Below are 13,949 nucleotides of genomic sequence, written 5' to 3'. Positions count from 1 at the left end.
TAATTTCAGGTTAAATGTTTGTGAATACACATGCTTGGAAAGTCGTCTGGGCCTTGCAGGCCTTGGATGTCGAACATAAATAAGCAATAATTTGGGCCTTTACAGAGTAGTAAAGACGGTAGACATCAAAAACTACGGATCCCACAATGCAAGAGCGCGGGCTCAGCGTACTGAGCATGCTCTTTGCGGGACAGGCGGATCGACTCAGCCGCGCTCACAAATCGCCATACTGGGAAACGGGGGTAGCTGTTGTGGGCGCTTGGTAAGTTGCCGCCTGTAACGATATCGAGTTATATTTTAAGAAATACTATTGCTCAGCAATGTAATTGTCAGCATTCTGACTTTTTGGGTGTCATTGTTTCACAATAAACTGGATAAATTATTATTTTTTTGACAGGCAGGGCATTGGCAGAAGTGCTTAGACACGCCTATGTTAGCTAGCTAGCTAACCAGCTAGCTGCATATAAAGAAGGGACTTTACTTTGGGCCCCACTGTCTGCAACGCTCGTAGCTAGTGCTGGCTGCGCACAGTCCGGGAGATCCAACTGAGGGATATTTTTAGTAAGCAACGAAAGCACGTGTTGCTCGTGAGTTTGCAGTCTATCCCATCTAGCTAGCTAGCTAGCGTAAGATAAGCACCACTGTCTAACATTACCAATAAAACTAGCGAGCTCGCTAACGTGATTCATAAGTGTTGCTGACTTGCATCGTTTATTTCTGCATGGCTAACGTTTACTAGCGCAAAACCGTAGTGAACAGATAATCTTCATATTAACCAGTGCTAGGCTACTTGCTTGAGGCAGCTAGCTAGCTATAAGTTAATGTTCCTCGCGAGCTACCACTAATCGCTATTCTACTACGTTAGCCTAGTTCATTTTATGTGAACCGGGGCATAATGTTAGAGCTCTGCCGCTGACATGTCGATCACACCCAAATAAGTTTTTTCGCTTACTGAAATGTGCTCATTACTCACTGACTGGCTAGCCAGTAGTCGCAGCATGTTTACGATTAGCAGCCATCTCAACTTCGGCAACTTTGCATGATACAAAGTGTATGGGTTGTGATAATATTGGCTAGCTAGCGTTCTGCAGCTCATGTAATTTGCCAGCAAACATGGAAACTTCTTCAGCTCATTTACTCGCTCAGTAAATGAGCTGGAGTTAAGCTAACTTAAGTTGGTTGCCTGCCGGCTAGCTCATTCCTACAACTAACGTTAGCTAGCCTAGTAGCTAGGAATGTTCGAGTGGCTGGTTCGGTGTCCAACGGTAGATTGTCAGCTAGCCTCGTTTTCGTATGTAAATGGGAAGGTAGCTTGCAAGGTAATTGGCTGCGTTGCTGCTCACAAGCGAGTTAGGATGAATATCTAGCGAGTTGTCTTCAGATATTCACACAGCAGAAAATGAATGACTGCAACTAACTTGGCTACTAAGTTGCCTTATATTTTAGACGCGTAGCTAACGTTAATGCAGTAGTAGCTAACTTACTACTATCCCAGATAGTTCACTATCCAACGATCTCCGATGGGAGCAGTTGCATCTTCCAAGTATTGATACTGTAACATTGTGATCTTGACGAGCTATTCGGTTTAGCCTTTTGTTAAATTGTATTCGGGTTCGCCGTCAGGAAATTCTCCTGTGCCTAGTTCGTTGGTAGTGCAGGTAGGAGGCGTCAAAACTTACTTGCGCTATACAGGCTAAGCCTGACTCCTTGGAATTTGTATTCACATACACTACCTAACGTTCACATTTTTTCACAGTTTTCAGTTTCTTCCCTGTACCCCGTATTCTGTGGTCCCAGTCGCATAGTTGTCGCAACAGCGACTGTGGAGCAATTCAGTTCACGTTCAGTAAAAAGTTTGCATTATGAACCGTTTCAGCGATTTTCATGAATAAAATTCTGACTTGTATTGGGTTCTAATGGGCACCAATCTCTTGTCATTCCATCTTGACCAGTGGATGTGCTGAGCACCCTCAAAGAACCCGAGCGTGTGTATGTCTGTAATGAAGTCTTTGCACAATTGCCGGTAAATCCTTACTTATTTTTGGTAGGTAAAGCAATGCTACCTTTTCAATGGTTCTGAAATTTGTCTGCAGAGCTCCCAAGATAATTACTTGCAAAGATTCAACATGTTGAATCATCAGAAAGCATCCTGGATGACTGCCAAGATGTGGGACCAAACGTCCCAAGATGTCAGTTGGAAGTTGTGCTCTTTAAAACGAAAATATTGCAGATGCGGACTAATTTGCTATTGGAGAGGAGAGAGTGCAGAAAAGATTTTTTTTTTTGGGGGGGGGGGGGGGGGAGGGTGCTCAAATGCCTGACACTGCAGGTTCTATAACTAGCCCTTACTCTGTCTCTGGTGTTCAGAGGGAAAATGACCTCCCTTTTGATGGGTAACATGCAGCCATTCTTGTTTCTATAGACAACAAAACACTGCAATAAAATACATCCTGACCATGCGGCCAAAAATGGGCTTTGTTTTTTAAAGCTCACTTTCTGGTGTTGTTGGGACCTGACTAGTGCTAGTGTAGTTTGCTATAGTATAGGTCTTTCAGCCACCCGTTTCAAGTCAATGGTACCAATATGGTCCAAATACGCAGTCTGATTTATTTATTTTTGCCCACAAGAACATGTAGTTGCATTAGATCTTTTTTTTTTTTTTTCAAAATAATTTATTTTATTTATTTATTTTTCTCTGTCTCCCCATTTGCTGATTTGTGTCAATTGGTCAATATTGTAATATTTTGTGGATGAATCAGTGAGAGTTTGTATCATGCGCATAGTCGATGACCTGGGCCCAACCCGGTCATTATGACCCTATAACGCCTACTGCACAGTCTCTGGCTCCAATTTGTGCAGCATGGCTAAACAAAAACTGCAGTTCCACAGTTTCAAAAGCCTTTTCACAAGCTCTTGGAAAATCAGTGGGTGACATCACGGTGCATGTTTTTTCTAGTCTATGGTTCGGACCAATTATTCTGACGCTTTGGATGCAAGCAAACTCGCTCCGATACAGTGGGAGGTGACTTGTCTAACCTGATTGATATAACTGGGGAAGTTTGGAGACATCATGGCTCATGAACCCAGAGATTCCATTGTCTTGTTTGTGCACTACAACAGTATCTGTAAAAATATTTTTGTCTGCAAATATCTAAAATTGCAGTTCCTATGCTGTAGGTACAGTCCTGAAAAAAAGTACTCTGCTACCTGTGACTGACTTGCAAGTTGGCTGCTTCAGGTAGCATTCGCACCAGATTTGAAAGGAAAGATTTTCACCTACTTCAAAGCAAACGCACTAATTAAAAAAAAAAAAATTAATTAAAAAAACAAAACAAACAAACATCTGAACGCCATAGTAAATGGTCTGCATTTATATAGCGCCTTTATCCAAAGCACTGTACAATTGATGCTTCTCATTCACCCATTCATATCCACACTTGCACACCAATGGCAATTGGCTGCAATGCATTGGTCGCAAGGCGCCAACCAGCTCGTCAGGAGCAATTGAAAGTTAGCTGTCTTGCTCAGGCACACTTCGACACACATGGGCAGGATCGAACCGGCAACCCTCCAACTTCCAAACAACTGCTCTTACCGCCTGAGCAATCTCGCCCCCGAGATACCAGGGCAATGCCGCTGAGTTTCTTTCCCGGACGGGCACAGGTTTGCCTTTTGACCACTGATGCTTTCAGAAGAGATGATGATTGGTTGAATGGTGTGGTTGTTTTCCTGTCTGGATTGTACAGCATCATTTGCGGTTTGGTCACCGGCTGCTTGTTTTGCTGCATCAGGTTAGGTTTTGTCTTTGGTCAGCTTTTGAGCTCTTCTGTGGATACAGGAATAAATAGGGCCATCGAGGGCGCTCTTAACACACAAATCAGTACATTTCAGATGGCAGTTTGAAAGGGGAAAAGCAGTGCTCAAACTGGCCATGAGCTGGTGTAGCCAAAGAGTATAAAGACTAAACCAAGAAAAGGCTCTTGCTCTCAGTTAAAATGTTTTGACTTAATTTATTAAATGTCTTTATAAAAAACATTGACATTGGGTCAGGTATATTTTCAGAACCAGTGCCTCATGGCAACAGTTGTACAGTCTGATACTGAAAAGAGGAGTCAATTAATAGGTTTAGCTCCCAGTTGGTCTTTTATGCAGTCAATCTCCACAAATAGCTAGAATATATTCCCTTATTTACAGACACTGCATGATATGAATCTCCTACCTGAACTTGCAGTCTTGGTACTTATTTGCCTTGTATGAAAGTGTACATGGCATCTTAGATTATTGCACCGTGGACTCCTTTTTCCATATATGTTTGACAATGTAAATGAGGCCTTCAGGCCTGCAGAGAGCCTGAGGCGATCTTTGGAGTGCACATTTGACAGGACGTAAAGAACTGGAAATTAACATACAAATACAACCAGTTTGCCTGAAGGATGACCACATTCTCAGGCCACTCCAAAACATCAGGAAATTGAACCTACCTTGAGTCAGTCTTTTCATTCAACACCAGATGAAAGCTAGTATGCCAAATTATAGCGTTGAATGTTAAATGTAGTCCTGGTGTATTCAGTGGTAAGCCTGGTGAAATTACCGGCAGTGGCTTTTACCCGTGTTTGGAGGTTGGGTGGGCTTTCATTTAAAAGTGAGCTGCCTGGTGACTCCCCCGTTTGCAGTCTGGTCTCTGGGGCGTCCACGCTGTCTCAGCGCGGGCGGCAGCCGCTCCTTTGTGGAGCCTCGGCCGTCCTGTCGTCTTGCGGAAAAGGAGCAGAGAACCTGCGGCGGTCGGCTCGCGCGTGCGTGCGTCGCCTCTGGTCAGTCGGCCGGACGTTTGATCGGGACCCGCCGATGTCTCGCCGCCGCAGAGTTCAGCTCTCGTCTCTCTCTCCCTCTGGCACAGCGCAAGAGTGTGGCCAGCGAGCGTGGGAGGAGAGGTGGGCGGCAGGGACGTGGGCTGTGCTCTCTCCTGTCTCCGCTGGGAGAGACGAGCGGGAGAGGCACACAGACAGTCTGCTCAGGAGCCGGGTTTAATCCGTCTCTCCCAGCTGCCTGAGGTCGAAAGTGCAAATTGGTGAGAGACTGGGGGAAATGGTGAGAAATGCACGGCTGCCTGTTCCTAGTCTCTCCCCTCTCCTGAAGGGAGCATGCAGGAACGGAGTGGGCTAGCGCACAGCCGTGTGCGGCGCATGTAGGCGGTTCCTTTCCTCCCCGTGCCTTTATAATGAGTATCAGCACACTTTATTTCTCTTTATTTCTCTCTTGCTGGGAAAAGATATGAAGTAAGGGGTGGTTTTTAGACAATATACACTTGTTTATGAGTGTGCCTCTGACGCTGGTGTGTGATTTAGATCCCATCTTCAGCTCTAATGTTGGAGTCCTGTGAGACCGGGCTGCAGGCTGCAGCCAGGCCCAAAATCACATGACCCCACTAATCATCGCCGTCATTTTGCCACTTAAGAACTTCTGCCCTGCTGCTTTATGATGAGGTGGAAAACCTGGCGAATTGCAATGTGCCAAAGGCTGGATTTGAGCCCTAGCCACTGAAGACCTCAATCGAGCTGTGCCATTGATACAGCCACTCATACTCATGTCCTCCTATGGGGGGCAATCGACATCCAACAACCAATGTTCCTAGATCAGCTTGCTCGCCGCTAATCATAACCCCATGCCACTGCGTGAAAATGTTGATACTGATCCAGGATCAGCATCTTTGGGGTTTAATATTTCCACTTGAAGACGGGTGGGGTTGGCTGACTCGCTGGTTGTAGGACACCAGCTGCTGTTGAGGAGCGGTGATATTTGTTCGGGACCCTGCTGCCAGGAAGGGGGGGCTTGCCAAGGGTGCTGGCACTGGGACAAACGGGACCCACCGACACGCATTCTTTTAATCCGCCATCTCTGATGCCCTAGCCTCCCCTGCCACCTTGGCAGAGGAAATGAACATGTTTTATGCATAGTCATATTCTGTCCTTTCTCCAAACAGTGGCTGTTGCCGGCTGAATCAGAATGGGTGACAAGCCGATCTGGGAGCAGATAGGGTCCAGCTTCGTACAGCATTACTACCAGCTGTTTGACACAGAAAGGTCCCAACTCGGAGCAATATATGTAAGTCACAGCCTGCAGACCTTTTCCCCAACAGTGCATGTCCTAATACTTTGTCTTCTCTCTCCCCGTCTGTCTTTTTCTCTATGTATGTGCCTCTATCTTTCACTCTTTCACTCTTTCATATAGTTGAAACATTTTTTTTTAATCTTAGAAAATGAAATATGTTAAAGATAACCCTGCGATTGCATTTCATGAAACCATGCTTAAAAAGCAAAGTGCTTCCACAGATGACAGGATAAGGGCCCAATTTTCCTCCCCAAACTAGCTGGCAGTTGAGTGTATTGGAGGAGCAGGGAGGCATATTGGGGCCAGTGTGTATGCTAGTTGCCAAGCCTTCCAGGGGCCTCCTAAAACACTTCCTGAGGGCCCTTGATCTGTAGAGGCCATGTATCCCAGCAACCACCTGATTTAATGCTGCAGTGGACCGAAGCAAAAAGATAACATTTGATCTTTTCAGTTGTTCAAGATTTGGTTATTTCTTAATTCCCATTCCCTGACACTTCAAGTGCATTTCTCTGTTGATTTTGTTTTGTCAAGCTGGTAGCCCCAGGTTTTAGGTTTGAATTGCGCTTGTTGCTGCAGATGTTCAGGGATAAAAATTGCTGTCAGGGTGTAGCGCAGTCCGTGAAACCCTCAATATTCCATAATTATGCAGTTCCTAATGTGGGTAATCCTCAGCCTTCCTGCTCTTCTTTTCCAGATCGATGCGTCATGCCTTACATGGGAGGGACAGCAATTCCAGGGAAAAGCAGCAATTGTCGAGAAGCTCTCTGTAAGTAATTGAGATTCTGCCTCTCTCTCAGATGTGCAAGTTTTACATTTCTGTTATGTTGTATTGTGATGCATCCAGTGTCTCTCTAGTGTCTTTCTAGATGGTGCTGTTATGTGACCCATTTGAGATGCATCGGATTCATTTCACATTTGTGTAGTCCATGGACTGGAGATGAAAAGGAACTTGTAACTGGTATTATGCATCAGAAATGTCAGAAATTGGTCATTTAATTCTAATTCTAATTCAGATAAATCAAATGCATACATATGGTAAGTAGGAATGTTGACCAATAAAGACGAGCCATGGGCTGCACCTCCTGGCTAACAGAGCCCTCAGAGCTCTTATCTGGGGCTGTTCTTTATAAACATTTTCACATTTGCTCTTAGTAAATGGTGAATGATTGGCATTTATATAGTACAATTAATGCTTCTCATTCACACACGCACACACTCACACACCGATGGCGATTGGCAGCCATGCAAGGCACCAACCTGGTCGTCAGGAGCAACTGGGGATTAGTTCTTGTCTTGCTTGGGGACACTTTGACACACCCAGGGCGGGATCAAACCGGCAACCCTCCAACTGCCAGACGACTGCTCTTACCTCCTGAGCCAATTTAGTAACATTTATTACGGCACTAAATGTTACTAAACCCTGAGAGTGAAGAACGGTGCGTTGGAAAATGCAGGAACTGTTCTTTGTAGAAATCCAGTAATCGGGTCATGTCCGTGTCTCCCACTGACAAACTGAGGAGGAGCTGCATGCACCCTACAGTAACTGGGGTGTACATTTCACACCAAAAATGAATATACTGCCAATCAGAACGCATTGCAAAAAAACAAACAAGTTCAAAAGGAGTCTAATGGACTGTAGTGGAAGAGGCTTGCACATTTTGAAAGGAGAATTTAGTCTGAAATTGGCCTTTACAATCATTTTAACAGTGAAGATGTATAAGGATGTAGACTGATTGTTATAGTGAGTCTCTTCCCTGTTGACTCAGAATTGACACCCGCTTGGCTGTTTTATGACCTTTTAAAAGATGGCACCTGCACTGTGTTCAGTAGTTAGAATGACCATGGCACTGAGTATAGCCTGTAGCCGTTTGCTCATTTCCAAGGGTGCCAGCGTTTGGTGTGCACGTGTCATTGGTTTGGGAAGTGGCCTTTGCAGCATGCCTAGAAGAGGGGGATTGTTTCTCTTGCCGTGTCCTGTAGCCCAGCTCTGGACACAGTCCGGGGTCGCAGGAACCAAGAAAAATCACTTAATTGTTTTTTTTCCCCGCTCCATTTTTTTTTCTGTCTTTTGGCAGAGCCTTCCCTTCTCGAAAATTGCTCACAGCATAACTGCACAGGACCACCAGCCCACTCCTGACAGCTGCATACTCAGTATGGTAGTAGGACAACTAAAAGTAAGTCTCTCTCCCTCTGCCCCCTCCCTCCCTCCCTCCCTTTTCCTCCCGTCTCCGATGCGTTTCATGACCAGTCTTGCTTTGGGTAAAGCCTGAGGAGTGAGCTGAGGGACAGCGGTTATTGGGGCATGGCAGTGTTAGAGAGCTGTCTGCTCTGTAGGCTTTGGCCAGGCGTCTGTTCATCTGTCTGGAGTGAGGCCTGGGGCAGAAGACCAAGAGGATTGTTGCATTCTGATTTGCCACAAGGGAAAAAGACATTTAATGTTTATGTATGTTCATTTTGAAATGTATAATTTCAGAAAAAATTGGGTACACCAAGCTTTAATATGTCGCCAGAATGAGGTCTGCTTCAAAAGAATTGGCTCAAGTAGTGGGCGACATTGGCTCAGGCGGTAAGAGCAGTCGGAGGGTTGCCGGTTTGATCCCGCCCTGGGTGTGTCAGTGTCCCTGAGCTAGACACCTAACCCCCAAATGCTCCTGACGAGCTGGTTGATGCTTTGCATTTGACTAGTTTTGGATTTGATGCTTTTAACCTGTGGAAGAACCTATGCACTTCTAAATCGCTTTGGATTAAAAGCATCTGCCAAATGACTAAAATGTAATGTAATGCATGGCAGCCAATCGCTGTGTGTGTGTGTATGAATGGGTGAATGAGAAGCATCAATTGTACTGCGCTGTGGATAAAGGCGCTATATAAATGCCACCCATTAGATGTGATCTGGCTGTAACTCAACAAATGAAATGCTGAAAAATGGCTGAAGAGGAGCAGGGATAAACTTGACAGGGAAACCTGTGTGTCCACTGTGTCCGCTGTGGGGTCAGATCAGTGCTGAGCGTCTCCAGACAGTTTTTCAGAGTTGTGTCTCTCGCCACGTGCCCAGGCGGACGATAACCCCATCCTGGGCTTCCATCAGACCTTCATGTTGAAATGCTACAAGCCTGCGTGGGTGTGCACCAACGAGATCTTCAGGCTAGCCCTGCACAACCACTGACACGCGGCCCCCACCTCTCTGCCGGCCAGTAAGGACCCCCTTTCTGCGTGGGTGACCTCGGCTTGGGCAGGAGTGGGTACTGGGTCACGCAAATCGCTGCTCTCCAGCCTTTTTTTCAGGGCAAGCTTTACTTTCCCTTATTCCCTTGCTCAGTCAGTGCACATAAGTGGTTCATCTTTTTTTTTTTTCTTTTTTTTTTCCTCCCTGTGTGGCAGTCAACCTGCCAGTTCTTCCACACACTGTACTTGGAGTTGAAGTGCACTGCACTCCAAAAAAAGCCCTCTATATATGCCTCCATTTTCAGGCTGGCTGTGAAATTCCTCTTGCAGAATATTAGATGATTGGGCATAAATAATAAGCACAGCACACTGTGACATCGCTCACTGTGATACTCTCCCTTTTCCTCGGCATGCACCGTGGCTACAGCAATGTTACAGTGTGTTGTGGCCTCAAATTTCCCTTGACACGCACTGCGGCTTGGCCTAGTCACAGGCAGGTTAACCTCGTCTCTTGGACGACCAGGGGTACTGGCAGGCGGGAGGGGAAGGGGGCGGGCAGCTGATCCGAGCCTCGTCACCTCTCGCCCCTTGAGTGTGAGCTGGGCGGCATGAGTTTGGTCGCGTTGGGATGACGAGGGGGGAGAGTAGGCGCTGCTGTGCACTGCGCGACTGCCTGGCAGAGTGGTCTCTCTCCCCGGTGCTTTGCCTCAGCCATGCAGGAATGTAGAGCCCCGGTGCTGAGAGCTTAACGCTCATCCACACGAGTCCTGTCTTCCCCCTGCATTCCTGTGGTCCGCGCTGGAACGTACACCGGCCGCGGCGCAGGAAATTAGGGTTGAGCCGATATCTGATAATACCGTACACCACAGTATATAAAAATACCCACCATGTAATTTCAGTACTGTGACCCAAGTGTGTGTGTTAATGTGTCCCATTAAACATCTTCTAATGTCCTGCTGCTGTTTGGAGAAAATAACATTGTGATGCACGTGACGACTGACGCGGGGAAGAATTACTGTTCATACGTTACAAATGATCCTGTTGGCTGGCAGATTAGATGTGAGTAAAGTGATGAGATGGAGGCCAAGGTTTGGTTGCGACTGTTTCATAAGCTTTAAGCTATAGGGGGAAAACCAAAGTGAGAAGTTGTAGCATTTATATCCGGTAATTGGCCGATGTTGGTGACTTGCAGAAGTGCATCACTTCAGATTTTCACGTGCAATTTAGAGTTTGTCATCCTGTTTGTTTTAAAATTAACATTTTAACTTTACCGTTTCACTAACTCACAAGAATTTGGGCACCCCTGGTCAAAAACCATGACAATTAATATTGGAACCTGACCACGAACCTGACCCCCTCTTTTTCAGTGATGTGTGGGTTCTCCTGAGCATTTCTCCCCAGGTCTTGGGCCAGTCTATCTGAAATCTTTCTTGGTCCTTGCCTTGACTTCAACTGTTCCATTTATCTTCCATTTTCTAATTGTTTCTGAGAGTGGAAATGGGTAGTTTGAAATGTTGAGTTTTTGTAGCCTTCTCCTTCTTGGTGGAAATGAACCATGTTCATTCTGACATCAAACTGGACAACTGCAGTTTGATACTTTAGAAGGCATGGAGTTTTCAGAATAAAAACTTCAGCCCTGGAATTGCATTCACCTGATTAATTGAAGCCCTAATGAGTAAATCCCCTCTTATTGTGATAACGGGATTTTTTTATGGAAACGGTGCTATAATGTGGGTGAGCTGATCAAGTGGACAGATATGGTAGCCTAAAAATGGATATAGCTAAGCATGGATAGATTTGTCAGGAATATACAGAGCTTAAAACACAAACCTGCAGCTATAAGCAGCCTGCACCTCTGAAGTCTGTCAAGCGATATGCAGTGTGGAGGATATCAATAACCACATTTGGTCTAAAACACAAGGTTGATCATGTCACTGCAGATGAAGTGACCTGGGTTTGCCACACTGCAACTCATACTTGCATGCTGGAGGGCAAGATAAAGTAACTATTTATTACAGTTAGTAGCACAATTGCAAGAATATGCCATGGTTTACAATGACATAGATTATGCAAGTGCAGTGCATTATGAATTTTCTAAAACTAAAAGCATCTGACATTTTTATAGTTTATACTGTGGTACTTTTCAATGACGGTGTGAACATCTGGATGCTGCCCAACCCTATCTGATGTAAGGATTAGAATACATTCTTGTGCCAGTTGTGCATCTAGTAGTCCATTTGGCTGCCAGAAACCAATCTCTGTATGCCATGTTATACAGCCAAATAAAACCAAATGCAGATGATGATCATGAAAAGCAATTATTGCTAAGCTTAGTTCAGTGTTAAGGCTATGGCTTGCGATGTTTTGCCTTAAATGCTGAGGGAAGCCTGTTACTGGTTGGTGTCAACTGCGCTGGTGGAGGGATAAACGGGGATTGGCTGGAAGCTCAGCTCATTCCGAGCAGGGGCTACCCAAGACTAACCCTCTGCCCCTTTGTTCCAGGCTGATGATGATGCCATCATGGGATTCCATCAGGTCTTCCTCCTAAAAAACATCAACGACGCTTGGGTGTGCACCAATGACATGTTCCGGCTGGCATTACACAACTTCGGCTAAAGGCACTAATGGGAGGTGGGATACGGGGAGAAGGAGAATGTCGCTCCCCACGCCCCCCTGTCCCACCCCTCCTCACCCCCCTCTCCCTCCATGCATACCTCTATTGAGAATCAACCTGCTCCATGCCAGATTCTAAAATGCCATTCACCATACCCAACCAATCGTCAGAAAGACCCTGGTGCAGGCACATGCACCCGTTTGCGACAGGAAGCATCCATGGCCCTCTGCTGAATCGCTGCAGCCGCGCCGGCAGGTCGAACCAGACCCAACGCTGTCCCTACCCTATGTCGGGGATCCAGAATAGCTGCATTTGAAGAGGCCAGGGGGAGGAAGAAAAAAAAAAAAAACTTACCTTGCATACCTTTGTGTTATTTTCTGTTTTTATTTTGGTCCTGCATTTGTTCTCCTATCCTTCCTTATCGTTCTGTTTTTTCTCCTAGTTCAGTGTGTTGTTACCAGCATGCCTTTGAGGATACAGCAGTTTTTCCTTCTCTTTCTCAAGTCTAATTTTAAATGTATTGGCAGTTCTCTAGCAATCCAAAGAATCAAACATCATTAACCCCTCCTACCCTACAATCCCCTTTCCCCTCTCCTCTTTTGTCCCAGGATTACTACAAAGCCACGATACACAATAAAATTGACTTTTTCTTAATCGTGGAATCTTATTCTTCCTTCTGTTTTCTGAGTGTCTGTCTCTGGTTTGTCTACTTTTTCCACCCCCCCCTCCCTTTTTAATCAAAGTTTTATTAATTGTTTTAGAACCCATTTCACTTCTCACAGGGGAGAATGCAATACTTTTACTTGCGCTCTGGCTGTGTTGCACCTCTTTTTTGGTAAAGCCATAAAGAGAGGTTTGGAAACTGCTGTTCTAGAGCCAAATGGGTCTTGTTTAATGTGTCTCGGCTCGATTAGACTGCATGATTGGACTCCTTTACCTACATAATCCAAAAAAAAGAAATGTTCCTGCCAAAAAGCTCCATAACCTGATCAGTTGTGTTTTTTTTTGCATAGTCATAATGGACTGGAATGTTGAGTCTGAGGTTTGTATATCCAGAGATCTTATGATAGCCGTATCTTTTATGATGTCATGAAATGTTCCAGAGGTGGGACCTAGAGACACTATGCTCTTCTGCCACTGACTGCTGCTTTCAGAACTGATTGGCTTCCAAAAACCACCGTCCAATGACAGAGGGTGTACATGAATTACCAATGGGTGGCAGCCCCGAGAAGCTCTGAAGGCAGTTTGTGGTGATTTTATTCAATTTTCGGCCTCCCCCCTCCCTCAGTTCTATCGACTCCGTAATCGTTGCCCACTCTCCCATAACTCAACCTCTTACCTTTTTTTTCGGCTTATTTTTGGAGGCGGCTACTACTGGATAGATTCTTGAGTAATGAACCCCTAGCTCATTCTCAACTGACACAATCCCACCGGTACCTGCCCCAATTCAGAGTCTGGTATATTTTTAAAGACTTACGGGGCCTCTCTTTGGCACCACAATCATTATACTGCCAGGGGTTCACCTGTTTCCTCCAAATTACTGGAGTTTTTTCCTCTTTCTTACTGTATGATTATACTAGTGACAAATGAAGACACTCTTAATGCACTGTACTGGTTCTCAATGCTGTGTCCGCACTGCAGTTCATGGGTGAGTGGGCATGGAATATCCATACTTCATTGTATCAAAACCGTGCGAGTGGTTTCTGTTACTGCCTCTTTTTGTAGTGTTTCTGCTGCTCAGTACACCATGGAAGGAAATAAAAGTGTTCAAAGAAATGCCTGATTCAGTGTGTCAATTTCCCCTGTTTGGAGATGCAGGAGACTGGGAAAAGAGTGGGAAATTGTGCTTTGTTGCTGGTCCCCTGTATATAATCTACCTGGTACACTGTTTCATGTGTGTATCTGATGCAAGTAAGAACAGAAGGAACCAACCCCCACTCTGAATTAAGGCACATTAATTGTTTTATCCACACATTAGATTCAACACATGGAACAGTATTTGTTTTTGTTCAACTTTTTTTATTTTCAAAAATAAAAGTCATTTCTCATTTACAAATGTGTT

At 45.3% G+C, this 13,949-nt stretch overlaps 1 protein-coding gene across 3 annotated transcripts; it reads left to right on the top strand.

Moving 5' to 3' along the window:
* Positions 1-126: 126 nt before the first annotated feature.
* Positions 127-13,663, top strand: nutf2 (nuclear transport factor 2). 3 transcript variants are annotated; one of them, XM_061246357.1, is made up of 5 exons: positions 127-262; positions 5,981-6,102; positions 6,803-6,874; positions 8,184-8,282; positions 11,776-13,663. In XM_061246357.1, exons 2-5 carry the CDS (start codon positions 6,004-6,006, stop codon positions 11,887-11,889), a joined length of 384 nt encoding a protein of 127 aa, XP_061102341.1. In that variant the 5' UTR covers positions 127-262; positions 5,981-6,003; the 3' UTR covers positions 11,890-13,663. The 3 variants fall into 3 exon arrangements, with proteins under 3 accessions (XP_061102341.1, XP_061102344.1, XP_061102342.1); XM_061246358.1 differs by lacking the exon at positions 127-262 and adding an exon at positions 474-587; XM_061246360.1 differs by lacking the exon at positions 8,184-8,282.
* Positions 13,664-13,949: the final 286 nt, after the last annotated feature.

The sequence above is a fragment of the Conger conger genome, chromosome 6 (genome assembly GCF_963514075.1).
Source record: "Conger conger chromosome 6, fConCon1.1, whole genome shotgun sequence".
NCBI classification, from domain to species: domain Eukaryota; kingdom Metazoa; phylum Chordata; class Actinopteri; order Anguilliformes; family Congridae; genus Conger; species Conger conger.
Note: the sequence above shows the minus strand (reverse complement) of the source record. Positions and strands in the feature narration are given on the sequence as shown.